This window comes from Bolinopsis microptera, chromosome 1, assembly GCF_026151205.1.
Source record: "Bolinopsis microptera isolate Bmic1 chromosome 1, MBARI_Bmic_1.0, whole genome shotgun sequence".
NCBI lineage: Eukaryota > Metazoa > Ctenophora > Tentaculata > Lobata > Bolinopsidae > Bolinopsis > Bolinopsis microptera.
In genome coordinates, this window is record NC_087072.1 from 20,093,073 (window position 1) to 20,120,902 (window position 27,830).

General features: G+C 39.0%; 4 protein-coding genes across 5 annotated transcripts in view; 2 read left to right on the plus strand and 2 right to left on the minus strand.

The window, feature by feature from the left end:
* LOC134825782 (ubiquitin-conjugating enzyme E2 2) overlaps positions 1–2,666 on the minus strand; it is a 29,971-nt gene extending 27,305 nt beyond the window's left edge. The window contains exon 1 of the mRNA XM_063837992.1: positions 2,663–2,666. The gene's annotated coding sequence lies outside the window, so the exon portion shown is untranslated. The remainder of the gene's footprint in view (positions 1–2,662) is intronic.
* On the plus strand, positions 554–27,830 carry LOC134825581 (uncharacterized). The gene is made up of 15 exons (XM_063837820.1): positions 554–575; positions 13,120–13,282; positions 13,568–13,675; positions 13,828–14,029; positions 18,318–18,394; positions 19,330–19,494; positions 19,658–19,761; positions 20,236–20,345; positions 21,368–21,491; positions 21,691–21,837; positions 21,962–22,037; positions 22,755–22,838; positions 26,047–26,186; positions 26,311–26,481; positions 26,602–27,830. Exons 2-15 carry the CDS (start codon positions 13,124–13,126, stop codon positions 26,723–26,725), a joined length of 1,791 nt encoding a protein of 596 aa, XP_063693890.1. The 5' UTR covers positions 554–575; positions 13,120–13,123; the 3' UTR covers positions 26,726–27,830.
* Positions 11,923–12,775, plus strand: LOC134823272 (uncharacterized). The gene is made up of 2 exons (XM_063834714.1): positions 11,923–12,013; positions 12,192–12,775. Exons 1-2 carry the CDS (start codon positions 11,923–11,925, stop codon positions 12,773–12,775), a joined length of 675 nt encoding a protein of 224 aa, XP_063690784.1.
* Positions 14,424–18,498, minus strand: LOC134825754 (procathepsin L-like). Of its 2 annotated transcripts, XM_063837970.1 has the most exons (3): positions 17,733–18,498; positions 15,804–17,524; positions 14,424–15,598 (listed from the first exon to the last, which is right to left on the minus strand). In XM_063837970.1, the coding sequence occupies exons 1-2, from the start codon at positions 17,862–17,864 to the stop codon at positions 16,490–16,492; spliced, it is 1,167 nt and encodes a 388-aa protein (XP_063694040.1). In that variant the 5' UTR covers positions 17,865–18,498; the 3' UTR covers positions 14,424–15,598; positions 15,804–16,489. The 2 variants fall into 2 exon arrangements, with proteins under 2 accessions (XP_063694040.1, XP_063694033.1); XM_063837963.1 differs by lacking the exon at positions 17,733–18,498 and having other exon boundaries at positions 15,804–16,124.

Here is a 27,830-nt window from a genome sequence, read left to right on the forward strand (position 1 = left end):
CGGGATCATGTGTCCGCCAGATCTTAAAATGGTCACAACTCGGCTTGGTTGTAAACAACCAATTTGAAATTTTGGGAAACCACATGTGTTATCAAACCAAATGTGTCTGGAAATTTTGGAGTTCATAACTCAAAACATTCTCACTATGGTGACAATAGAGAAAAAGAGGGAGTGGCATGCCACACCCTCTGTAATTGATAAAATTATACGAAATTTTCAGGAAATCTAAGTTGGACCCATATCTGTATTCTCTGAAATTTGTGCGCAATTCTGACACGAATTACGTGAGTTATTAAAGGGTTGCGTGTGGGTAGTTACTTCTGGGCCACCCTGTATGCTGTATGTTTGACCTTTTGAATACCCTTTGAATGACAAATTATGAACAGTACGGCTCATGGAACTGTTCAATGGTGCTCCATATATCCCCTTTCCTCACATAAAGTTGTTGAATACGGACGAGGAAATTGTCATAAACTGACGCAAAAACTTCTTTGTTGCTGTTCAATTTCTTAATTTCTCTTTAAATACTTTCTCTTTTAATACTTTCAACACTACTATATAACAAATAATTTGAGGTATGATCCCGAGCCTCAAAGCTATGAAAAATGACAAGGCTGCAGGCCAAACGCCCAGCAGTGAAGAAGCAGAGAAAAAGATAAAGAAGCCCTCAGAAAAAGGTACTGTTAAAATAAAAAAACCTATACTAAAGATTAAAGATGTTTCTAAAGATGTTTCTAAAGATGTTTCTAAAGATGTTTCTAAAGATTTTTCTAAAGATTTTTCTAAAGATTCTAAAGCCCCCCTAAAGAAAAGTGCCATTAACCCAAAAACAGTCCCCAAGTTTAATCTCAAAGGGCTGTGTTGTCGGTGTAAAAGTGATAACATGGCCTATGAGTCCATTTCTTGTCAGATATGTAAAGACGTTTTCCACGCATGTTGTAAGGATAAGGCTGGCACACTTATGCCCACGTCTATTTGTTCACGGACTTTCCTGACGAATATTTTGCCAGTAATTCACAAACACGGTAATACATATTCTCAAAGATATGGTGACTTTGGCTGAAAAATGACAAGGCTGCAGGCCAAACGCCCAGCAGTGAAGAAGCAGAGAAAAAGATAAAGAAGCCCTCAGAAAAAGGTACTGTTAAAATAAAAAAACCTATACTAAAGATTAAAGATGTTTCTAAAGATGTTTCTAAAGATGTTTCTAAAGATGTTTCTAAAGATTTTTCTAAAGATTTTTCTAAAGATTCTAAAGCCCCCCTAAAGAAAAGTGCCATTAACCCAAAAACAGTCCCCAAGTTTAATCTCAAAGGGCTGTGTTGTCGGTGTAAAAGTGATAACATGGCCTATGAGTCCATTTCTTGTCAGATATGTAAAGACGTTTTCCACGCATGTTGTAAGGATAAGGCTGGCACACTTATGCCCACGTCTATTTGTTCACGGACTTTCCTGACGAATATTTTGCCAGTAATTCACAAACACGGTAATACATATTCTCAAAGATATGGTGACTTTGGCTGGACATGTCCTAACTGTAAGAAAGCTCTCCTTGCAAAAACTGCTGTTAAAACTGCGGACTCAACTTGCAATACAAGCATGGACAGCACCAAGAGTGTGGCTAGCACCAAGAGTGTGGCTAGCACTGAAAGTGTGGCTAGCACTGAAAGTGAGACTACTACCACTACTGATACAACTTCAAGCAATGGAGATGAGAAGGCATTGATTGAAACTTTGAGCAATTTTAAAGTAAGTTTACTGTCAAGTGTAGAAGAACTTATTTCCATCAAACTTAAATCACACATAGATTCTTTGCTCACAGAAGTACCAAATCTTACACGAAGATCCAGCACCCCTAGTAGTGCATCATCTATCCCTAGTAGTGCATCAGCCCTAGCCCTGCAAACACCTAGTTCTTTAATTGCTTCCCCAATGAAGACTACCAGTTCACTTTCATCTTCAAAGAGCTACAGTGCTGCGTTGTCTCCTGAATCGGCTATAGATAGCTCCACTAGTACTGCTACTGAGAACTACATAGAACTAACCAAGAAGGAAACTCCTATGCAAAAACTTCCCTCTGGCAATATCCATAATAATTCTCCTGATAATCATGTTATCGTCCTCAATGTAGAAGCTAGTAATACTAATCTTGAGGAAGCAGGGAAGCTAGCTAGTAAAGCCCTTGGTACAATACCCATGATCTTCTTGACCCCTAAACCAAAGACAGGCAAAATTGTTATCTCCTTCCCTTCAGAAAAAGATAGAGAGGATGGGAAAATAGCCCTCGCAAACTCATCAGCTGTAACTTCGTCCAAAATCACTGTTAATGATGCAAAGAAAATGTTCCCGAAAGTCACAGTTACGAATATCCCAAACAACTTAATCTCCCACATTGTCTCTGAAAATCTATCAGTTCCTGAATTTCGAGAAAAGGTTAAAACCTTTATGGAATTGAAGCTTCTGGAAAAGAATCAATATGTTAAAGATTTGGTGACTAAGCATGATAGAACATTTAAAGTTGTGTACCCCTATCAAGATTCTAAAAAAAGTGCGATGAGATTGGATTTTGACACTAGAAGTGCGATTTTCACGTGTCACGTGCAGTGGCGAAATGTACTCCCCACCCCCCCCCCCCCTCCAGCCTGCAAGATTTCTTGCCCCACAAATTATTTTCTATTTAAAAAGATTTCGCGAGTCCCTTTGTAAGCGAAAAGTATGTCACTGTTATTGGATCCATAAATAACGAAAAATTTACGTGCGTATTTTGATGAATTATATTAGGTTACATATTGTAATTATGGTAACCTCACGTAGCCCGATGGTTTAGGGCGCGCTCGTCAAGCAGATGACTCGGGTTCGAGTCTCGTCAGTGGTCATTCTTTTGGCAATTATTAATTATTTTACTAAAATTATCATCAGAGCACCTTGTAATATACGTTATCCGATAGATTATACTGTTCGTACTTCATCTAGAGAACTAAGAGAAGACTGGCATTTAAGGATTTGTCCGGGGAAGGCCTCGTTCACACTGGAACATGTCAAATTATTGTAAACGGAGTTATCTGGTAATGTTTGTTTTGTTTATGGCTAGAATTTAGAATGGAATCAATGTGATGAGGATCCAGAGTTAATTACCTGCTAGGATTAATAAGTCAGTTCTCCAGACTCCCAGTTGAAGAGACCCTTTCTCAAACTTTTAATGAAGAAATATTCACTATGCTTATGGCAGTATCAAGTATATTCTGAGAAAGATGTAATGGAGTAGACTGTAGCCAGGAATAGTACCTTCTTTAATGGTAACCATGGTAACTATAGTAACCACTGTGAATCTTGATCTTATAACAACTAGTATCCTTTAAGACTTAGACAGTACAGTGAATAAACACGCTGAAAATGCAAGCGCGCGACCGAATATGTAGTGCTGAAAGAGGGTGCCGAAATCTCGCGGAGAATCTCGCGATATCGTGAGCCTAGCTATGAGATTTAAACGAAACTCGCAAAAATCTGGCAAAAATCTCGCGCGCGTTACGTCGAAGTTTTCACGCTATAAACAAGTGATAAAATACACGTTAAGAGTATAAAATACATGTTAAGTTCCTAATTCCCTCAACTTTTAAGTTAAACTTTTTCTGTTTCCTCATTTATTTACAAATTTTGTGCGATGAGTCCGGCTCGCAATCTCGCATAAATCTTGAGCTGGGGTTGTGTATGTCAATTATGGAAGAGACTACACTACTGTTGGGATTAAAGTGTCTCCTGACATAAGGCATTTCCTGTTAAACAATCAGTCCATTTACATAGGAAATTCCAGATGTAAAGTAGTTGATAGATTTGATCTTAAGCAGTGCTTCCGATGTCAGAAACTGGGACACATTTCATCTCAGTGCAACGAAACTGATGTTATTTGCATGTATTGTAGTGCATCACACATAACACGGGCTTGTCCCTACAAAGAGGTCAGAAGAAGTCACAGATGCACCAACTGCTCACACTCCACCTATGAATCATACAGAGAATCTTGTAACACCCATCACTCTGGTGCTGAAAACTGTCCCATAATAATGCTGGAGAAAGAGAGTCTTAGACAAAGAACAGAGTACTCAAAAAACATGTGAAGACTACGCTTCTCAACCTAAATGTCGGACTGTTTAACACGAGGTCACTATGTAATAAAACTGCACAAGTATTTGAGCAACTGTCTGACTCCAATATCAATGCCTGTTTCCTGACAGAAACTTGGCTACGTAAGGGAGATACGTCAAAAATAGCGGAAATTAAAGACCTAGGCTATAATATTGTTCACCAATCTAGAGCTGGTAGAGGAGGTGGTGTCGCTATTGCCTTTAAGAAAGATCTTAGCTTCAATAAACGCCCTACAAAGACCCATAAATCCTTTGAACATGTTGAGAGTGTGCTGAAGTCAAGTTCCAATGACCTTCTTCGTTTCTGCTGTGTCTATCGATCTTGTACGGCTAAAATGTCCAAAATGACAGACTTTTTACGGGAATTTGATGAATATCTTGACAGTCTAACTCACCTTCCAGGTAGACTGATCATTGCTGGAGACTTCAATATCCATGTCGAAGACCTCACTGATCCTGATACGATAAATTTTATCCATCTCATATCAAACTATGGCCTCATCCAGCATATTTCCAGTTCAACACACATTGGGGGTGGAATCTTATACCTTGTTCTTACTAGAAGCAATGCGTGTGATATGTTGAACATAAAAGATATAGATGTAGCTAAAACAGTAACAACATCAGATCACTACTTCGTAAATTTCTCTATTGCCTTTCCTCACCACAAAGGAAGCAACAAAGAAGATATGGTGGGCAGAAAGATATCAGATATAGACATAAATCTTTTTAAGGAGGATCTGTTGCTATCTGACATAAATGACCCCAACAAGTTTATTGACTGCAACTCTGCCACGGAACTCTATAACAGAGAACTTCGCAGAATTCTTGATAAACATGCTCCCCTTATCTGTTTTAGCATTAATCCTGATCAAAGCAAGTGGGTGGACACAAAATGTCAAACTGCCAGAAGGAAACGAAGAAAAGCTGAACGTGACAACAGGAGACTTAAAACTGCAGATTCAAAATTAGACTATAAAAAAGCTGTTAAGCATGCCGAGGCAGTTATAAACACCACTAGACAGCTATACTATGAAAATCGTCTGCAAAGCTGTGAGGACAATAAAAAAGATACCTACAAAATAGTCAATCAGCTGATGGATCGGGACATATCTAAAAACTTGAAGCCTAATAACAAACCTGCTGAAACTCTATGTGAGGAGATGAAAGAGTTTTTCAATGATAAAGTGGAAAAGATTTACTCTGCCATTAACAATGATACTGCAGCTGACATTCTTCTTGACCACTCTGAACCATTTCAAGGTGAAGCCTGGAGCCAATTTGAAACCATAAGCGACAATGATCTCAAAAAGATTCTTTCTGACCTTAACAAAAAAGAATGTGAAGAGGATCCCATCCCTCTAAAACTTCTAATGCAGTGTTTTAATGAAGTTAAACCAATTGTGTCATTTATTATCAATGACTCACTTGTCACTGGAAAATTTCCGTCAGTCCTAAAGAGTGCTCTTGTCAGACCAGCCATCAAAGATGATAAAGGAGATGTCAATAGCTTCAACAACTATAGACCGATTAGTAACTTACCTTTCCTCTCGAAACTCATTGAAAAGAGCGTCCAGAAACAGATGACCAAACATCTTGACTATCACAATCTTCATGCTGAGCATCAAAGTGGTTATAGGTCAAATCATAGCTGCGAAACTGCGACCCTTACCATCTACAATGATCTTCTTTGTATCAGTGACATGAAAAGTAAGGTTATCCTCCTCCTTTTGGACCTCAGTGCTGCTTTTGATACTGTAAATCATCACTTGCTCCTAAAAAAACTAAAAAAGGACTTTGGTTTTGAAGGTACTGTTCTCGAATGGTTTACATCATACCTTAATAACAGATCCTTCACAGTAACTATTGATAAATCAAGATCAAAGAGATGCTTCCTTAGAATTGGAGTCCCGCAAGGTTCAATTCTAGGTCCAATTCTGTTTATACTTTACACAAAGGAGCTCAATCAGATCGCAAAGAGACATGGATTTAACATCCACATGTACGCAGATGACACTCAACTGTACATTGAGTTTAACCCACTATTTCGAGATCTCTCAACAATCGAAGAGAGAATAACAAATTGTTTTGAAGATATTAAGACCTGGATGACCCAAAATAAACTCAAACTGAACCAAAACAAAACAGAAGCTCTTGTAGTACAGACCAAGAACAGTTACTCTTCATGTCCAGTCGATTCAATACAACTTGACAATGCAGCTGACCCTGTGGATGCATCCCGCACAGTGAAAAGTTTAGGTGTCCTATTTGATCAATTCCTAACATTTGAAGACCAAATAAATTCAATTATCAGTTGCTGCAACATCCATCTGAGAAACCTTCGAGTTATAGGCTCAAAGCTTAACTATGATCTAAAAAGACAGCTCATTCACTGCTTGATCTTTTCAAAACTAGACTACTGCAATGGACTCTTATACGGTTTACCTGATCTTCTAATAAAGAAACTCCAGAAGGTACAAAATTCCTGTGTTCGATTCTTGTTTGGTTGGAAAGCTATCAAAAAATGGGACAGTGTCACTCCATTCCTGAAAAAAGCCCATTTTCTTCCGATACGACAACGAATAGAGTATAAGATTGCTCTAACCGTGTTCAAATGCGTTAACAACATAGCGCCAGAGTATATCATCAAATGTATTGACATCAAAAGTCAACCTGTACGTGTACTAAGAACTGAAGAAGACTATTTCCTCCTAAATGTTCCTCCTATTTCAAACTATAGTAAAACCGAGAGAAGTTTCAGCTACTGCGGACCCTCTGTTTGGAATAAGCTTCCTTATCAATTGAGAACACTAACCGATATCGTCTTATTTAAAAAGAAACTAAAAACTCATCTCTTTGAAAACGTATTTGTATAAGTATCATGTATTACCTTTCTCATAAAATCCATACTTCATAAAAATAAGTTCTTATGTACATGTTACTCATGAGTCGCTTTAGATGGTTTGAACTGAATCTTTGGGTTTTGAGTTCTTTATGGCTATAAAGCGATGTATAAATTCCTACTTATTATTATTATTATTATTAAATTGCATTTTTCAGATCTTCCACACTTTTGGGCACAGGATCTCTGTAAACGTAAAAACTTGAGAAGTCACCATTAAACCTTAGAACTACCAATAACTTTTTACAGAATGAAGTTTAGACAAATAGATTAACAAGAAATAGGCCGCTTTTCTTTTGTGGATGGCCACTCAATTTCCCGATCCGTGATGGCGTATTTTATCATATTCCATACAACCTGGGGACCCCAGTTTTTACTGTTTATAAGCATGCAGATATGGCGGAGTGCAGACAGGCCGAGCGCCACCCAGTTAATATAATTCCATAAATTGAATTTGAAAATCGTGTATATTTCTATGTAACCATATGTTTATTGTTTGTGAAATCTGACACGGATCTGTGCAAAATAGTAATACTAACTCAAAATAATAATAATATGCTATCAATTAGTAATAAAAAACCTCGTTCGCCAACCCTTGTCCTTGACTCTTTTGTGCCTTCGCACTTAGAGTCATGGATCGGGAAAAAATTATCCAAAAAGAACATCCTCACAAGACTTTTGAAACACCTTGTATTTTTGACCTTTTGAATACCCTGCAGAATGGCAAATTATGAACAGTACGGCTCAATGGTACCGTTCAATGGTGGTGCCAAACGGAAAAGAAAAAAGCAATTAATAAATGAAATAAAGAAACAGGTTTGAAACTTAATTACCTCCACATTTTCAGAATACCCTTGCTTACCAAAACTAAGGATGCTGAAAATTTTTTCCCCATTGTATTTCAATCATATCATATTTAAAGCTTAATGTACATTGCATTTCAGCTGGGGTTTTATTTTAGTGATTCGAATCTCGCAAAGGACAAATATCTTCGAGAACTCATTGAACAAGATCCAGATGGGTGTAAGTTTTTACTTTTTTATTTTAAAACATTGACAATTGAAACTCTTTCATCGCTTAATAGCTGACAACTTACTGACATACATTTCTCGACTTATTTAATACCAATTTAATCAATACTTGATCCTGATTCCTGGTATGTAACCTGGATATAATGTACTCATGATTACATGGTTTTATCATGACCTTATATCATTACATTTCAGATGTTCAACTGGAAAAAATAGAAAGCTTTGGTCGCATCGCAGAGATGAATTGTCCAAAATCACTCCTGATAAAAAGCATTACATTCCTTTCTGATTTGGAGCTAAATTCTGATCGAACTCGTGTGAGACGCAAAACACCCTTAAACTACGATTACTCTGCAGATGACAGGACCATTTACATTGTTAGTATTGTTGAGAAAATAATTCCAGTTTTGTGATGTTATTAACATTCAGTTCAAACACGCTTCTATAAGCTAATTTAAGATTAATTAATTATGAATCATAACCTGAGAATATTTTCTCTGTTTTTGTATTTTACTCATATTTTCACTAACTATCCAGGAGAACCTCCCAGTAAAGATGGATCACAAGAGACTGGAACAGGCCCTTAGTAAATATGGTACTATCATGCACATTTCACTGCCTCGATTCAAAAATAACAATGAATTCAAAGGGTTTGGATTCATAGAGTTTCAAAAAGTGGAAGAGGCTGAAAAAGCCCTACAGGTAGTTATATTTTCATAGTACTAGCTGTTGATTGAAAACGTTTAACCTCGTATTATCTTTTTTGTCGTGAATTTAGAATGCCTTGAAAATCACACTAACTGTTTTCACCAGGGATTAGGTTGGGAGTGTGACAGTAAAGAAACTGCCGAAGAAGAGCTGAAGGCGGAGATAAAACCTGAACATTTAGCGAATTTAGTGCCCCTAAAATATCCGTTTGACGATTCAGAAGTACAGTCCGACATCATGAACCCTCCAGCTTGCTTGAGAACAAACGGTAAAGCCGAAAATATGCAGCATTTTGTGCCGCTACAATACCCTTTTGAAGAGTCAGAAGCTCACTCAGAGTTCATGAATCCCCCAACTAGTCTGTGGCTGAGGTCTGAACCAGTGACCCCAAGCACCAGCACACCTGATCTCAGCAGTGCTAGTGTTGGAACACCAGGTAAAACATTTGCTTACATTTTTAAACTTGTTAAATTCCACTGAGTAGTACTGAGTTGTATAGTGTGCAAAGGCCAGTACAACCAAGATTCCTTAACGTTATTTTAACGCTGTTTATTTTAGATGCCCATTCTGAGACTGAGCTAGGTAAAGACGAGCATCCCAAGAAGAAACGGAGAAGAAGGCGCTCTTCTATTTGCTTGTCTGAACTGAAGACTCCAGACACTGTTAATAAAAGGAGGTTAATAATATGCTTTAAATAGTACAGTTTTATTTCATTATATATAAGTAATTAAATGGAAACATTTTATACTAAATTAATGTGGGCGTTCAAGTCACAAAAGAGTTTCTAAATTTAATGCCTTACTTCTTAGTCGTTCCTAACTGAAATATTTTCCCAGAGATCCGTTGCTGTTAGTGAACACGCATCAAAGTACGGGTCAGACACCGCTCACAAACTCTGCCCGGAAACGAAAGAGAACAAGTTTGGAAGCAAGCTCTCCAGTCGGGAACAACAAGGTTAATGATTTACTGCAAAAACCTTTCAATATAAGACCTATTTTTTCACCATTTACATTCTTCCAACTATTGGTCGAACCTAATAGTATCTTGTATAGTTAGTGCTTACGTTAAATCTTGTTTCGGTTCTTTTGCGATAGTCAAAACGCGACAACTAGCGCTGGATGGCGACAACTAGCGCTATCCAGCGCTAGTTGTCGCCATCCAGCGCTAGTTGTCGCGTTTTGACTATCGCAAAAGAACCCTTGTTTTTATATTTAAAGCTAAATTTGCTGTATTTTCTCCTCCTAACCAACTATTTTCTTGTCAGGTCAGGAGAGTGCTGAATGTTTCCTCCGCCTCGGTAATATCGTGCTCCGATAGTGATAACCCAAAGCTGGAGACATCTGATGCTGAGCTGAAGAAACAGCTGAAGATTGTCAAAGCCAAGAGACGAAAGAAGAAGAAGCAGAAACTGAAGAAGAAATCTGAATTGCAAGATATTAGAGTTTTCCCGAAGTTAAAATGGATGGAATTGAAAGTAATGTACAAGAATTTGCAGAAGCAGCAAATATCGGAAATTAAAAATGATCTTGGAATGAAGGTATGCGGAGTTTGAGGTCTACAAAATTGAAAATCACTTCAAATAACTTTGACTGCTTCAAATATGTTGAAGCTACCTATTATTTTGGAAATTTCTGAATTTTCCCGTTCTACTTTCTGCCATTTTACTTATAATTACAAAGTTACAAACTATCCTTCCAGTGTCGAGGATCCGATAAACAGACGATCAGACTGCAGGGAGTAGAGCATGAATCAGATGAAAGGGTCAGATCTCTGTTCAGCGAGTCTGTAGTGTCAGTGATTAGACACAGTAACGCAGTTTACATAAGGTAGGCACTGGGTAGATCTGGAGTAGTTAGATGTATCATAACATGGACTCTTGTTGTTAGGCTCGTCATACTGGTATTTTGTTTTTAACATATGGTAATTACTGTGTAGTATCCTTTCTTCGTCTCGTTTAAGAGGTGAGGGCAGTAATATATATAATATATATAAACAAGAACCACAGCTGATACAGGAATGTTTTGATTCTATGATCACTCCTTTTTCTCAACTTATTTTGTTTGTGTTACTCTTCAGACTGTTCCTTTCTTCAGGTTTACAACAAATCCTGACAGTTATAAAAGGGCTAAATTACCTTCACACGTATCAGTAGATCAGATTACCGGTCAGGAGAGTGATATGATAGCGAAACTAATAGCCAACAGTGCTGCCAAAAGGTAACGACCCCGCCATTTATCTACTTGTGCAGCCTGCCTCATTTTGTGTGATGGTCAAATTCTAACCGAACGTAGTGTTGTAAAATTTGCTGTAAAATTTGCTATATTTAAGACATTGCATGATTTGTAGTCTTGTTGAACCAGTTATTGGGTAATAATTTATCATGCGAACATACATTAGGTATCAGGAAGCGGCCAAGAGACGGAAGCTACGAGGCTACACGAAAGTTATAAAGAAGTGTTCAGCTAAAGACCAGACCTCTCAAGATGTTTCTTGACGTTTCTACACTGGGGGGGGGGGGGGGGGGGGGTCCACTTCAACTCTGTTCTCTGTTTCTACACTTCAACTCTGTTCTCTGAAAATTCCGACCTGACTTACGACTCCCACCCCCTGTTCCTTTCACATTAGTTCCCGCTAATACCATATTACACTTCTGTCAAGGTTGTGAATGAATTCCATTTAACATGGATTTGTGTTAAATCTTTAAATGCATAATTTTCAGACGAATTATCTGAAATCTTGTTGTGATTACTCCCCCGTTGAGCAGTTTATCGCATATTTCGAAGTAAGGAATAATTTAACCCAATCAGTTTAAATTAGGATCAATCATTAACGAGTTTCTGTAACCGAATATCCGTTAATCAACAACTTTAACTGTTTTGTTTTGGTGAATACATTAAGTGGGGTATTGTTTGGGCGTGCCATTTTCTTTGTAATTTTTATAATGAAAGGTTTATATTATTTAAAATCTAGTACGATCGGATTTAATTTTAACTTATTAAAATCGTTTTAACCTCCTTATATTTGTCTAAATTGTTTGACATAAAATGATGCCATTCTTGTCTCAATTTCATAACTCCATTTTGTTAATTACAAACTGATTGAGAGAGTCCAAGGAAAGTTTCTAACCTGGGAGAACACCATGCAGCTAGACACTGGCTGGCAAAGCCTGCTGTATACCTTGAGCCCCGAGCTGACAAAGTTCCACCTAAATGCCATCCACGACGTTGCAAGTACACCTAGCAACCTCCAGCTTTGGAACTACAGCTCCACGAACAACTGTCCCCTTTGTGGGCGTCAGCAGTGCAACCTAAAGCACATTCTAACGTGTTGCCCAGTGTCGCCGTTAACAAGGAAGGTATAATTGGAGACATGATCAGGTGCTCAGGGTAATCGTGCAACCAATTGCAGAGAAGCTGAGGGAGATAAACAGTGCTACCCCAAAGACAGAAGTAAAGAGAGAGTGGAGGAAGTTCGTATCCGGAAAAGGAACCTACAGGAAACCCGAAGTACGGCTTACAGAAGAACCTCATCTTCTAGAGGAAGGTAACGACTGGAAACTAGTGTTTGATGAGGACGAAAGGACAAGACAATTCCCCCAACATATTGTCAACACAGCTCTCAGACCTGATGTGGTAATATACTCTAACACACTCAGGAAAGTCATCCTGATAGAGCTGACCTGTGGAAACGAGGAGAACTTTGAGGACCAGAGATCCCGGAAAGAGAAGAGATACGAAGAGCTAATGGTGGAGATCGAGACCGCAGGCTGGGAAGGATATCTCTTTACAGTAGAAGTTGGATGTCGTGGATTCTACCACCACACATTACCCCGAATTTTCAACTTCCTTAACATCACCCGGGCAAAGAAGAAGAGGGCACTTAACACAACAGCGGTGGTGTCCCTGAAAGGTTCCTACACTATCTGGCTTAGTCGCTACAACAAGACCTGGAGTGACAACTGGCAGCTGGCTGAAAGACCCTGCCCAGTTTAACCCTGATGAACAGCTGAACGTTGGGCCCTTAAAACGTCGTTGAAAGCTACATCTGGGGTCGTAAGTCCCAGACATCAGAAGAAGTCAGAGAGTGTAGAAGATTCTGCGTCTGAAAAGACTAGAGAATTGAGGTAAATATAGTTGGTTTGGTCTCAATAGCCATGTAATAATTAGTATATCCGGTCACTACAAATTTTAGAACGTCAGCTGTTAATATATCCGGTGCTGAGAAATATGATAAAATATATACTGTTCAACTAATCATTACAATAAAATAAATATTAATTTAAACATGCGATTAATTACGTCTCACAACTCGCGCTCACCCAACCCTTCAATTACAGTACCATGACGTTGGATAGTGCTGGAAGTTTGTTAAAAGAGTATAAAGTGTACGTAAAGTACCTGATCCTATTTTCACTTGCATATCTCGTGAAATGCGTGTTTGAGTATCTGTACAACCGGTCTAGTATACTGAACAATGTCGCTGACTCCTCGGCTCCGAATGTAAGCAAACTATGTGTGAGGTCTTGTGGAATTCATTTTATGTGCTTGTTTTTATTATGTAATGTATAGCACGATGTCCTGACTTTGGCAGACAATTTTTAACGTCAGTGTTAACTGTTAAGATAACGTGAAAGTGTTTGAGTCAGAATTTTGATTTTCATCCTGTAAATTATTTAGTTATATGTTATACAATATTTTGTCTGCATAGTAGCGGGGTAGAAAATACTGTGTTTCGTTTCGTTTCGATTCGTTGCTTTTTAACAGATTATCTTAACCATATTTTAGGTGATAGAAAGTGGCGATAAAGCAGACAGTCCGTTATTTGACAATTCAGATAAAACAGTGGTAGAAGAAAGCCAGGGAGATTACTTCTACAACAAGTATTTGACTGATGTAAGTCAATACTCTGACTAATATTTCCCTGTTTTGTTTGAACTTTTCTTTTCCTCAATCTTTTTTCTTATTTGGGTTACATATATTTCATCATGGCCCTTCTTTTAAAATCCAGAACTTGTAACCAAATACCTACATCACAACACCCTAAGACTGAATCAGAGAAGAACATACACATTCCATTCTCGCTACCTCGATTTGAAGTGGACGAGATGAAGACGCGTGCGCGCCAGTTCTACGAGGTGGTCAACACGCGGCGCTCCTGCAGGTTCTTCTCCCCAGATCCAGTGCCTCGTGATGTGTTGGAACACTGTATTCTAGCTGCCGGCACTTCTCCTAGCGGAGCTCATACAGGTACAGGGAGTGTCAAAAGTCTTGTTAGGACATGTACTTTTTGAATAACTTTTTATTCATTTATCTAAACTTCATTCTGTAAAAAGTTATTGGTAGTTCTAAGGTGTAATGGTGACTTCTGAATGTTGTACGTTACCATGACCACCATAGCAACCGCAATCGGTCCCCTAGCAACCTAAGTAAATTTGGGTGACCTTACAAATCCATGTGCATGGTACTGTTTCACAATTTGACTTTCCATCATCGTCAATTTACTTGTAAGATATTTAATTCAAAAGCTGTGTTTATGAAGGAGCTTTTACTTACTTACAGCAATGTTTTATTTGATGGTACTTCCTTACTGCCGGCTATTTTATTCCTAGTTTCTAATTTTAGTACAAGTAAGAAAGAAGTATTTCTTCAACATATTCAAAATTTTTATACAGTTTAAAATCATCAATCAGTGGTTATTTACACGTCGTGTATTCAATGCATTGTAACTGTTGAGTTACTGTCTAAGTAAAATCGTTAACACTAAACGAGCTTTTTCTCAAACAGCTTTGCAAATTCAATAGCTTTCTTTTGATCAAATTTCTTCTGTTCCTCGCACTGCTTCAAGTTGCCTTTGCACTGTAGGTCGAGTCTGAGTGCCGTCTCGTGTATCTTGCAGTGGTTGTTATAGTCACGTGTCATGCGCCAGTGGCCTCCCTCTATGCCCCAGTCTTTACCCCAACTGTTCCTGAGCAGCCAGTACTTCTCACCTCCCTTCTCTCCGTATCCGACTAGGTTAACAGCGTGGTTAGGATATGCGGTGGCCCTACACAGGTATTTGTCGTAATAAATCCCTGAATCGTAGGCTAGAAGGGACCGTCCGCCCTTGATTCCCACACCGACTACCCCCTCGACCACTGCTTCCATCAAATCTTTTTCAGTTTTAGGGACGCGATACAATCGTTTCAGGCCTGCATTTGTATAACTGTTCGAATAACTGTTTTTTTTACATTCACCGTCTTTAGCCACATATTTGTAGTCCTCACGTGAAGCTAGACGCTTCTCCCTGGTCACCCAGAGGAACCCCGTGTTGATGGAAGCCCCCTTACAGCCATTACCCCATTGTTTTTCCTCGAACACGCAGTCCAATAGTTCTTGGAAGCTGAACTTCTTCCTCAGTCCTGTTGCTCTGTAGTACGCTGACTCGACGGAAGAGATCGCGCAGAAGGCCCAACAGGAGCCACAATTTCTCTGATGTGCAACCTCTGACATGGTGTAACGCCAGTCAATACTCTCCGGTAATTCCACTGCTTCTCTTTTCTCGAGAATTTTTTCTTCAATTAGCACCTCTGAGTCCATGTCGTCAAACATTTCGTCGTCAAAGCTTGCACTCATGTTCATCCCGAAGTGGGTATTGAAGTCACTCTCTGGCTCTATGCTAAACTTGTTGATTTTTGCAGTGAAGGTGGACGTATCGTCGTGGTTTATCTCGTATACTTTTTCAGCGAACTTCTTGAAGTTCATGTAGCTAGATCGACGAGCAGCTTTATCGTCACTAGAGACACCAGTTAAAGTACCCTGTAGGTTCCGTTCTTCGGACTGAGATTATATCTTGTTTAGAATGACCAATTTCCAAATAAGTGGTTTTCATGAAAATAAATGTGATGAAAGTAAAAAGCAATAATATTTCGGGATCTAAAAGTGGTAATGCATGCGAAAATTCGAAGACTTACAGACCGTTGCCGAAACTGTAAGTTTAGAAACTGAGTTTATGATATGTATAAGTTACGAAGTTTTGACTTACATTTTGAGGGGCTGTGGCAAACTTTTTTAAAGCCTCTCGATACTCCTTTGCAATCTCTCTGTTACTCAGCTTAAATGTAGAAACAGCGACATCGGACAGCATCAAGAACACAAGAATAGATAGACTCCGCATTGTTAATTTTGGAAACGAAACCAAGAAAGATTTGAAAGAACTGTCGTTAATATGCCCGAACGTGCAAATTGGTTGAGAAATAGGAAGTTGCTTAGTAACGGTGTAGTAAGGCGCACGTGCAACATCGGGCACGGGCAACAACGCGATTTCTACGAGCTGGTTGAGAAGTGCGCTGCTGCAGGTTCTTCTCCCCATATCCGATACCTTATATGAACTGTTAGAAGTGTTTTCTAGTTGCCGGTATTTTTCAGCAGGGCTCATACTAGTACTTCCTAACTACCCGGGTATTTCATTCCCGGTTTCTAATTTTAGTACAAGTAAGAAAGCAGTATTTCATTAACATATTCAAAATGTTTATACAGTTAAAAATCATTAATCAGCAGTAATTGACACGTATATTCAATGCTTTATAACTGTTGAGCTAAGACTAAAGACCACCGTGATTCAAACTATATCCATTTATAAAACACGTAATCACAGTAAATAAAAAGGATTTAAAGAAAAACTGATCTCTCAATATCCGACAGACCCTTACTAAGTAAAAATGTCTAACATTAAACGAGCTCTGTCTCGATCTGCTTCTCAAGTTCATTAACTTTCTTCTGTTCCTCGCACTGCTTCCTGTTGTAGCACTGTAGGTCGAGTCTGAGTGCCGTCTCTTGTATCTTGCAGTGGTTTTTATGGTCACGTGTCATGCGATAGTAGCCTCCCTCGCCCCAGTCTTTACCCCAACTGTTCCTGAGCAGCCAGTACTTCTTACCTCCCTCCTCTCCGTATCCGACTAGGTTAACAGCGTGGTTAGGATATGCGGTGGCCCTACACAGGTAGCGGTCGTAATAAATCCCTGATTTGTAAGCTAGAAGGGACCGTCCGCCCTTGACTCCCACACTGACTACTCCCTCGACCACTGCTTGCAGCAAAGCTGATTCAGTTTTAGGGACGCGATACAATCGTCTTAGGCCTGCATTTGTATAGCTGTTCAAAGTCGTGTTTTTTCTACATTCACCGTCTTTAGCCACATATTTGTAGTCCTCACGTGACGCTAGACGCTTCTGCCTGGTCACCCAGAGGAACCCCGTGTTGATGGAAGCCCCCTTACAGCCATTACCCCATCTTTTTTCCTCGAACACGCAGTCCACTAGTTCTTGGTAGCTGAACTTCTTCCTCAGTCCTGTTGCTCTGTAGTACGCTGACTCGACGGAAGAGATCGCGCAGAAGGCCCAACAGGAGCCACAATTTCTCTGATGTGCAACCTCTGACATGGTGTAACGCCAGTCAATACTCTCCGGTAATTCCACTGCTTCTCTTTTCTCGAGAATTTTTTCTTCAATTAGCACCTCTGAGTCCATGTCGTCAAACATTTCGTCGTCAAAGCTTGCACTCATGTTCATCCCGAAGTGGGTATTGAAGTCACTCTCTGGCTCTATGCTAAACTTGTTGATTTCTGCAGTGAAGGTGAACGTATCGTCGTGGTTTATCTCGTTTACTTGTTCAGCGAACTTCTTGAAGTTCTTGTAGCTAGATCGACGAGCAGCTTTGTCAAGGCCAATAGTTGTATCGGGCAGATTAATTCTCTGGAACTGTGGAACCTGTGGTCGGTTTGGTGGTTAGAGTAACAAGCTTCCACTGCAGTTTTAAATTTGCGGTTATCATAACAACAAATCTGATGTAAGGCATAAGCATACTAAATTATGGCATCAAAAAGTCGTGATCCACAAAATAAAATTCAAAGACTCAACATTTATTGCCAAGACTGTACAAATTAAAGTATGTATAAATTACGAAGTATTTACTTACATTTTGAGGGTCTGTGTTGAACTTTTTAAAAGCCTCTCGATACTCCTTTGCAATCTCTCTGTTACTCAGCTTAAATGTAGAAACAGCGACATTGCACAACATCAAGAACACAAGAATAGATAGACTCCGCATTGTTAACTTTGAAAAAGAAACGAAGGAATATTTGAAAGAACTGACGTTGATCGCAAGCTGAACGCAGTATTTATGTCATAGAGAAGCTTGTTAATTAATAATAGCCTGGTCCTGAGGGTCCTCTGAAACAATACAATCAGGTAATGATAATGGACCATGTTAAAGTGGTAGTGATAATAGGATGACATCTGAGCCTATTTAGCATTTCCCCGATCGTTTAGCTAGTTTGATGTAGTCTATTTATTCTGGATAAAAGACGTTCCACCTCATTAACAACTAAACACTATGTAGTCGTGAGCTGTTGTTAGCTCAAATTTCAAAATATTGAGTTTGAAAAGAATCGAAAAAATTTGTGATCGAAATAGTAAAGTTAATTGGATCAACTTTTAAAACTAGTCTTCATCTTCTCTTATTTATCTGAACCATATTATACAGACTCCTCTTGACTTTCAGAACCGTGGCAGTTTGTAGTGGTGTACAACAAAGAAGATAGGGAAATTATCAGGGAGATCGTGGAGGACGAGGAAAAGGTGAGATATCCTGTTTCTGGTATTTTATATTTTATATAGATCAGCTTCTAGATTTTAACCTGTTTATCAATTATTCCTGATTAATTACAACTTTTCCATCCTGTGAGATTTGCAAATTTATTAAGCTGTGCAATAAAAGATTACTTGTACTTGATTACAAAAGATTACCAAAATAAAATTGATAAATGCGGCCTAAAATAAACGAAATGACATCGAATAAAATTCGAAGTATATCACGGAGTCTAGCAATATCATGTGAACAAAAACCAAGCACAATGGCACCCGTGCAGTGCATAATATATATACCTCACTCTAATGCCTCCATGCCATAAGCGTTTGCTCCTTTGTAAATTTATTAAGCTGTGCAATAGAAGATTACCAAAATAAAATAGATAAATGCGGCCTAAAATAAACGAATTCAGGATGAAATTATTTTAGAGGGTGAGATGTTCTTTTAAAAGATAGACCGATTAAATGAGGTTCTAAAGTTGGCCAAAATACTCTGGGAAAGTGGGAAATGACAAGAGACGGAATAAAAGTCGAAGTATATGATAAACTGAGACCAAATGTGTGATTCACGGACTCTAGCAATATCCTGTGAACAAAAAACCTAACTGGAAATGTGTGCTTCTCCGAGCCTTTGTTCTTTAGGATGCAGAGTATTGCTCCTTTATCAAATTTTTCAGATGTAGATAACTTCTGCTAGTGTGTAAGTCTGCATGACATTTGCAGTAATCGTGTCGATAAAACCGAACTTTCTATCATGTTATGATCTTGGCGTCAATCCAACCCAAAAAGGAATTTGATCGGAAATTACTAGGACGTTCATTCCAGCTCTCATCTAAATACTGAACCGAGTTTGTTCCATTTACACGTCGTAATCTTAGATATAAAAACATAACATCTGCAAGGTAACATGTTTCATCAAATTGCAGGTGAATTACGAACGAAGAATGGGAAAGAAATGGTTACAAGATTTGGCAAAAATCAAGACGACATTTGTTAAAGAGTACATATCCGAGGCAGACTGTATAATCCTTGTTTTCAAGGAGCCGTTTCATTACAAAGATAACGTTAAGCACAATAATTGGTATTACGAGGTACGGTATACACGTTCCTTATCATTTTGATCTTATTTCTAATCTTTCACGGAGTTTTATCCGAAGAAAATTGGCCCAACTTACTTGTTTGATCGTCTCGTATTTAAAATAGGAGCTAATTATTTGGCCATTATGATGGGAGGATTATAATGACGCTGTGCAGGCGTCAGTTTCTATCTCTGTCGGTATCCTGCTGTGTGCTCTGAACAATGTCGGACTTGTTACTGTTACTTCTACTCCAATGAACTGCGGACCAGCTATCAGAAGGTAACTAACCACACATTTATACTTATTCTTCTCTTCTGTATAGGTTACCAGTAGTGTAACTTAATGATTGGAAACTGAAGCCAGCTACATGCCTTCTTCATCTCCAAAAATACCAAAAAGCCAAAAGTGGCCTTTCCCTAAATAAGCATGCAAGATCGGTTGTTCATAATTATAAATATTATAAATATCTGGCAGTGAAAGAGATCTGTTGGTCGTACAAGCCTTGTCAGTGTGTGTATGTGATAACTTTACAAACTTAATAATCATACGCGCCACGCCCCATGCGGCCAAATCGTTAGTAATCGTTTGTGTATTATAATGTCTCATCTTAATACGAGCGGCTTATTTTGACAGCTTTACTAACTAAACATAACTGCTTACCGTTCGCGTTATTCGTTTGTGTGATCTTACCTTTGTAACACTAATGTAACACTAATTGTAACACCTTTGTAACACTAATTTGCTCTCCATCAGGTTGCTAGGAAGGCCTGATCATGAGAAGCTTGCGTTCCTGCTGCCTGTAGGTTACCCCGCCACTTCCGCTACTGTTCCCGCTCTGAAGAGGAAGACCATCGATCAGATCTGTACGTTTATATAACGAACTAGCAGGTATAGTAGTATAGTGATATATAGTAGCTACTTCTCGTTACAGGGACCTTACAGCCGATATTTTGTCGATTTTGCATTTGATTCATATCTTTATTTATCGATTGATTATGTTTGATCTGTTTTGTGTGATTTTTTTAATGTAGAAATGTGATTTGCAATTTTCAGTAAAAATTGATTTTCAAAAAGATTTATCACAAGTTTATGTAAATTTATATTATAGTGAGCACCGATTTAGAACTTTTGGTTTTTTAGAGATTCTCAGTAAGGTCAACCAATATAAATACACATAAATTCAATCCAATTATTAACGGGACGCTTTTAATCAATTCTACGATCAAGAAACCACTAATTCTCAATCGGTGCATTATAGTTTCATGGTTTTAATTAGTTATAACTAACTACTTTTACTAATTATACTCGGTTTTTTAAGTTATAATACGATTTTTAGTTATTTTGTCAATTTGTTTAAATTATTATCAATCAAACCTATCCCAATGGCTAGATATGGGTTTATGCACTGCAACAGTGGCTCTAAAGTGGCTCTAAAGACGTTCACGTTTTCGTGTATTTATCAGATAATTTATTTATTTATCTGATAAACACGTTTATGAAGTTAGTCTTATTAGTAGCTGTTCAGACCCTTAAATCTGATATGAAAGTTCGATTTAATACTTAAATCATTTCAAATCACTATTCATACAGTATTTAAACACTTATGATTGTCTTGTTTACAGCATTAAATATAATGGATCATAAGACTGCTAAAATTGATTCAGAATTTAGATATAATAACGAACTGATCTACTTAAATATTTTATCTTTATTAAGCGCAATCCTTTCATAAATTAAGAGCCCATCAAATCTAAACGAATAGAAGAAATCGACTGTACATAATAAAGACATAACAGTACTATATATTGAGTACTATATTGAGTACAATATATTGAGTACTATATATTGAGTAATGTTTGAATGTTAACAGTGTTCTATTGCGTAGCACTGATGAGTAGCGATGAGGAAAGCAAGCTTATATCTCAGTTAACTAAAGAATACGGTCGTGTCCACACTATCTCAACCCGCCAGCTCAAAGAAGAACTCTCCAACTTCGGCCTTGACACTCGGTACTGAATCTTAAATTGACTCTTGAGGTCATTTTAATCTTGATGATTCGATTCGCTATTTTCCAACACAGTCTTGCGAATTTTTGGGATTATAATCGCCGAGTTTAAAGCTACCATTAAGATCGCTTGTTAATGATACTTGTGCTTTAGTTAACCAACTAATTAGTAAACTAATTAGTTAACCAACTGATTCATTCAGTGGGACAGTGTTAGTGCTACAGAAGAGGCTGAAAGAACATTACAGACGTGTTCAGTCATCAGTTCACCCTCAAATAGCAATATGGCACAGGAAAAATCCTCATTCTCACTACGCTATTATTGACTTTGAGGCCACCTGCGATGAAAAGTAAGTTACCAAACTTTTAATAACATATTTAATGAATGTATCTGATGTTGTCCTGTTATGTAGCATATATAGACTGCTATCATTTAATATGGTGTCAATTTCCTATCCCTATCTTTATTTTCAGTTTACCGGAGACGGATTTCATGCATGAAATTATTGAAGTTCCAGTGGTTCTAGTCTCAGCAGCGACTGCAGAAATTGTTAGTAGCGCATGATTTATTACTGATTACTTTGCAAAAGTGGCGTAACGTTACCATTGGCCTCGCTAATCGTCGAGAAAAAAAATTTGTCGATCAAATTTGGTTTTAACTCCCAAGGCCCTTTTGGAAAATTCTTTACATTCGAATGTACAGAGAATTAGCACACTCGACTGCTCAGAGGATAACAAAATGAACTGAAGAGGTGAGGAAACAATCTCAGAGGGTCTGCACTCATCAGTAATTCCAACGCTGTGTTGCCTCTTGAAAGGGTCTACCTTGTGCAAGAAATGTTACGCACGATTGCATCATTTGTTATTAGTGATGCGCTCCTAGTGTAATTATATATTTCCGATCCCGCGCGCACAATACGAATTGGCCGCGCGCGCACTCGCCACTCGATCGTGTCGATCAGGTAAATTTAATTGAGTTCCGATTAAGGTGACCACTGACCAGTGACCACGACCACTGATCCGAGCTAACCGACCCCTATTTACCGAAGCCCTACCAATAATTGTTGGTGTGCAACATATTATTCAAAAACAAGAAATAATTCGCAGCTCCAGTCCTGAATTGTACAAATTAAATGACTGTTCAAAGTTCAGACTGCTTAGAAGTCACTCTATACATATAACATATTACATATTACATATATACTAGAGAAACCCGATGTAATAAAGCGATTTAATCAACAAAATACTCAGTGTGATGTACTTTCAGATAGACATATTTCATGAATATGTTAAACCCAAGATGTGTCCAGTTTTGTCGCCCTTTTGTAAGAAACTCACAGGCATCAACCAGGTAAACTTTATAAAACGAATTACAACACTACAAATCTATTACATTTATTGAGGATATTACAGAATAAATTTATTTAATGTAACTGAGTGGAGTTGGGTTAAAAACATATAAGAGATACGATGATTTAACTTGTAGAAGCTTTCAATAAACATGTGTTAATCGTCGTCAGCTGAATGTGATGTGGTGGACAATGCTTATATGTGATTGAGTGGTGTCAGGGATGGAGGGTGGGGGAGGTGTGGGTGGGAAAGTGAAAATTACAGTACAATGTCAATAAAAATTTAGTCTTCTGTTGAGGTTGAGAAGGAAATGCCAGATGGTCTGGACTTTAAGGATTTGGCAATTTTAGGAAGAATGGGGTCCCAGAGGGAACTACATTTGGGTGCGCGGTCTGTTCTGTTCATAGCTGGTTGTCGTATTTGTATAGCTGCGTGTTCTGTGAGGTCAAGTTGGGAGCGTGAGGTGAGGGATTTGAGGACTTCGATGTTGTTCCAGGAGATGGTGTGGCCGGTGGTCAGGGCATGATGTGCAGGGGCTGATTTGATTCTGTCTGTGGATTCGTCGATGGCGTTGTTGAGTCTGTAACATCGTTCGTGTTCTTTCATACGGTGGACCAAGGGTCTGTAGGTCTGTCCGGCGTATTTGGAGGGGCACTGTGAGCAGGAAATTTCGTAGATGGTGTTGGGAGTGAGGTGAGTAGGGGGTGTGGTCTTCGTTTTGGTGAGGAGGTTGCGGAGGGAGGTAGCAGAGGAGTGGGTGACTTTGATGTCGTGTTGTCCGAGTATCTTGGAGATGGGTTTGGATAGGGAGGGATGGAAAGGAAGAGAAACACTAAGAGCATGTTCACGGGTCTGTCGGTTGAATGAGGCTAGGGATTGGTGGCGAGAGGGGTTGGTGAATTTCCGTTGTACTTCGTCCATGATGGTGGTGATGCGGTGAGGAGGGAAGCCGTTCTGGAGGCAAACGTGTCGTACTGTCTGGAGTTCGTCGTCAAGGTGTTGGGGTGAGCAGATGTTGTGGGCTCTTCTGGTCAGTGATCGGATGACTGCGTTCTTAGATGAGTTGGTGGTGCAGGAGGAGTACTTGGTGTAGAGGTTGGTGTGGGTGGGTTTTCTGTAGACTGATGTGGATTTGTCAGGGTGGATGAGAACGTCAAGGAAGGGTATAGTTCCGTCTGTAGAGGGATGTTCTTGGGTAAAGTTGAGGTCTTCAGTAAGGGAGTTAAGGAATGTAAGGAAGGATTCTGCGTGGTTTCTGTCTCTGAAAGATCCAAGGCCGTCGTCAACGAAATGGGAGTAAGTGTTCGGAGGGTCAGGACATGAGGATAAAGCTAAGGTCTCGATTTCAGCAAGGCGGATTTCAGCTAGTTCAACAATGAGGGGGGATCCCATTGTACCACCTTCGTCTTGGGAGTAGAAGGAGCCGTTGAATTCAAGGTATGAGTTGTCAAGGCAAAAGTTGATAAGGGAGCCTATGGTGGTGGTGGTGACATTGGAGGGAAGACGAGAGGGGTTCTGTTCAAAGGAGGAGATGACAGTTTTGAGGGCTAGGCGCATGTCACAGGAGGTGTACAAGGATTGGACGTCTAAGGAGGCGTGGTAGTGGAAGGAGGGATTGAGAGAGGAGTCGAAGCGATGTTTGAAGTCGGAAGAGTCTTTGAGGCGTAAGGGGTTCTGGGCTAGGGGTTTGAGGAAAGATGCGAGGACTTTGTGGAGGGCTTGGAGGGGGGTGTTGTAGAAGCTGACTACGGGACGGATAGGTGCGCCGGGTTTGTGTATCTTAGGTTGTCCGTAAAGTTGAGGCCATCTAGGATGTAGGTTGCGCATCTTGTGGTATAGGTCGGTCGTGATCTTCTTGTCGGTGTGTAGTTTCTTGAGGACTTTCTGTAGTTTAGTGGTAACGGATTGAGTGGGGTCTTTCGTTAAGAGGGTGTAACTACCTGAGGATAAGTGGTCGGTAACTTTGGTTATGTATTGATCGTGAGTCAGTACAACAGTGGCGTTGCCCTTATCAGCAGGAAGAAATTTCAATTCAGATTTCTTAGATTTTAAAGATTTAAGAGCGGTACGTTGTTGTGGAGTCAAATTGTCGGTGGTCATGTCACGTTTATTGTCAAATTTAGATAATACAGAGGTGACCTGATATGTGGCTGAGGCTTCCATGCCTTCTCCTAGTTGTTTAGTGATATTCTGTATGAGGGGAGCCAGGTCGGGGGTAGGATCTGAGGTGGGTGTCGGGACGAACTTCAGTCCAAGGGAGAGGACGTCAGTTTCAGCTGTGGAGAGGGTCTGTCCAGAGAGGTTGATCACTGTTTTGGCTGTGGTGTCTTTCTTGGGGGTAGGTGAGGTCTTGAGGAGGGGACCATGAAATGTGGGAGAGGGTATGTCGAGCGTTTTAAGAGTGTCGTAGGGTGAGAGGAACGGGGTGTCGTATTCTGAGAGTAGTACCGCGAACTTCTTTTGGTGAGTAAGGAGTTGTTTTCTGTGGGTGTATGAGGATTTTTTGGTGTTGAGGTGTCCTAGTTTCTGAAAATATTGAGGGGTTATGAGTGATTCTATGTGTCTGAGGTTGTGCTCATAAGTGCGTTTGTGTTGTGCATATTTGAGGCGATAGTGGTTGAGTCTTTCAGTGATGAGGAGGTTAGATGCGTGAGTGAGGACTTCAGTTGAGCGTTTGGTGGATAGTGGGTTGGTGAGTCTGAGTCCCTTAGGGATGAGTGAGTGATCACGGCAGGCTTTCAGGAATGATATGTGACATGAGTTAATGGCCATGTGTTCTATGCTGTGAGAGGTGGTTTTGGCCAGTGTGGATGCATGCTGTCCAAATAGTGATATGAGTGAGTCATTAAATGAAAGTTGGGTGGTAGGGTTGATGTGTTGATTAGGTGTTTGTGTTGTAAGGTTGGTGTGTTGATTAGGTGTTTCTGTGGATTCTGCACTGTTTGCTGTCTGATCCATAGGGGTGGTGTTGCGTATCAAAATAAAACTGAGTGGAGTTGGGTTAAAAACATATAAGAGATACATATAAGAGATACGATATTTAATGTAGTTTGAGGAGTCCTAACTCTCCTCACGTCCGACAATGGCGTTTCTCTTGTCGGTAATATGTACTCTTCTCTAAATCTAGACGAACGCCACTTTGTAATAATCATTAATTGTAAATGGATAAACAGAAAACAGGATTCATTTTTTAAGAGCCAATTTTCCAGACTGTTATAAATCAGAGTAGATCATTCGTGGAAGTCTGGAAAGATCTTGAGACATGGATCGAGGAGAAGCGGAATCTCTCTGAAACCGGAATAAATAGTGAAAACGAAGTCATCAAAAGTTTGTGCTTTGTTACCGACGGGTAAGTTTTTAGTGTCAAATTCTGTTTATCTTATTATAAGTGGGTAAGGATTATATTTGCAGCTTTGTTATTACCCATGAGGTTATAAGGTTATAAACCACATTCCTAAATCCTTAATTAACAGGCCGTGGGATTTCAAGAAATTTCTTGCTAAAGAAAGCAGATACAATAATATGGACTTTCCCTCAATGTGTGTTCAATTCTGCAACTTACGACGGAGGTTCTGCAATTTCTACGGGGTCAAGAGAGTTAATATTCAAGGAATGCTAAAGAATTTAGGACAAGAGTTCGATGGGTAAGTTTGTGAAATCAAGATTATCAAATTTAGTTTAAACTTGAAATTTCAACCGTTTTTTCCACTTTACAAAGGTATTTTAAGACTAAATTGTTGAACTTAATAGAACATCTCATCCAGGACGCCACACAGCGGGATATCAGACAGCAGGAATATAGCGAACATAGTCTGCACCATGGTCAGGGATGGAGCTGTGCTCGATAATAACGAGGTCGTCGACATAAACTCCATTTACACTGCTTGAACAATCAAGTTGAATCGAGAGGAAATGTTTAAGTTCCGTTTTTAAAAGTTATCTAGGTGTTTTGAACTTTGTTTGTACATTGTTTGGCATCCTATATCCAGATATTGGTGGCCCAATTTGCAGTCGTTTACTTGATTTATTGGAATTTTTGTACGGGCTTGTTATGACTAACATCTTGGAGTTGGTCCCTTTGATTTTTGATAAAACGTTTTTAAAGCATGTCGAGTTTTTGTATATTGGTAATTGATTAATGATGTGCTACCCCAGCTAGCCCAGAGAGTCATTTAAAGTTCCATATCGACTGTCGAAATGAAAGCTTGGTCATGATCATAGCTTAATATGTATTTATTCCTCGTATCGTGTTTGAGATGAGATTACTCGTATTTGAGATGTCTAAGATTTATGATAACTTGCTTATTGAGTGATATATTTAAGAGATACTCGTATGATTTAAAGCTAATTAATTAGAATCATGCCATGTGGTAATGAACCCCCCCCCCCCCCCCCCCAACTATTGTTTCTATATTTTCAATGCTGGTACTGCCAATCCAATCAGTAGAAAGTTGCCTTAAGTTCAGTAGTCTTGGCAAGGCTAGGGCCATATTATTCAGTTCCCTCATTATACCAGTTAATACCTGGCTGGTATTAACATATTATCATATACCATCCCTCAAACTTTCGGGGTCCTAATCCGGGAATTTCTATCCGATATCTGGTTATAAAGTTCAGTAAATTGTTTTTTGTTTGACAACAAGATTTAATTGAATGTTTGTACCGTATACACTTCTTTCCCGCTCCAGTAAACTAGAAATTTTAATATTTCATAAGTTTGTGCAACAGAAAAAGTCTAATTTAGCCTCAATTATACTTGATTTAACCTAAACGTGACTGAGCCTAATTTTAGATACGCATTTAAATAATAGTATGGAATTTGCGGCTAAGATTTGTATCGTTTTATCAGTAAAACACGCCCTTTAAATACAGTCTTATGAAAATGATATCTTCGCCAAGTTCAAAGTTACTGTTACTTAGAGTAATTTTCTTAGAGTAAGCTTCTTACCTTCCACCATTACATAAATAGAGTTAATTTTGTTTCGTGAAATTA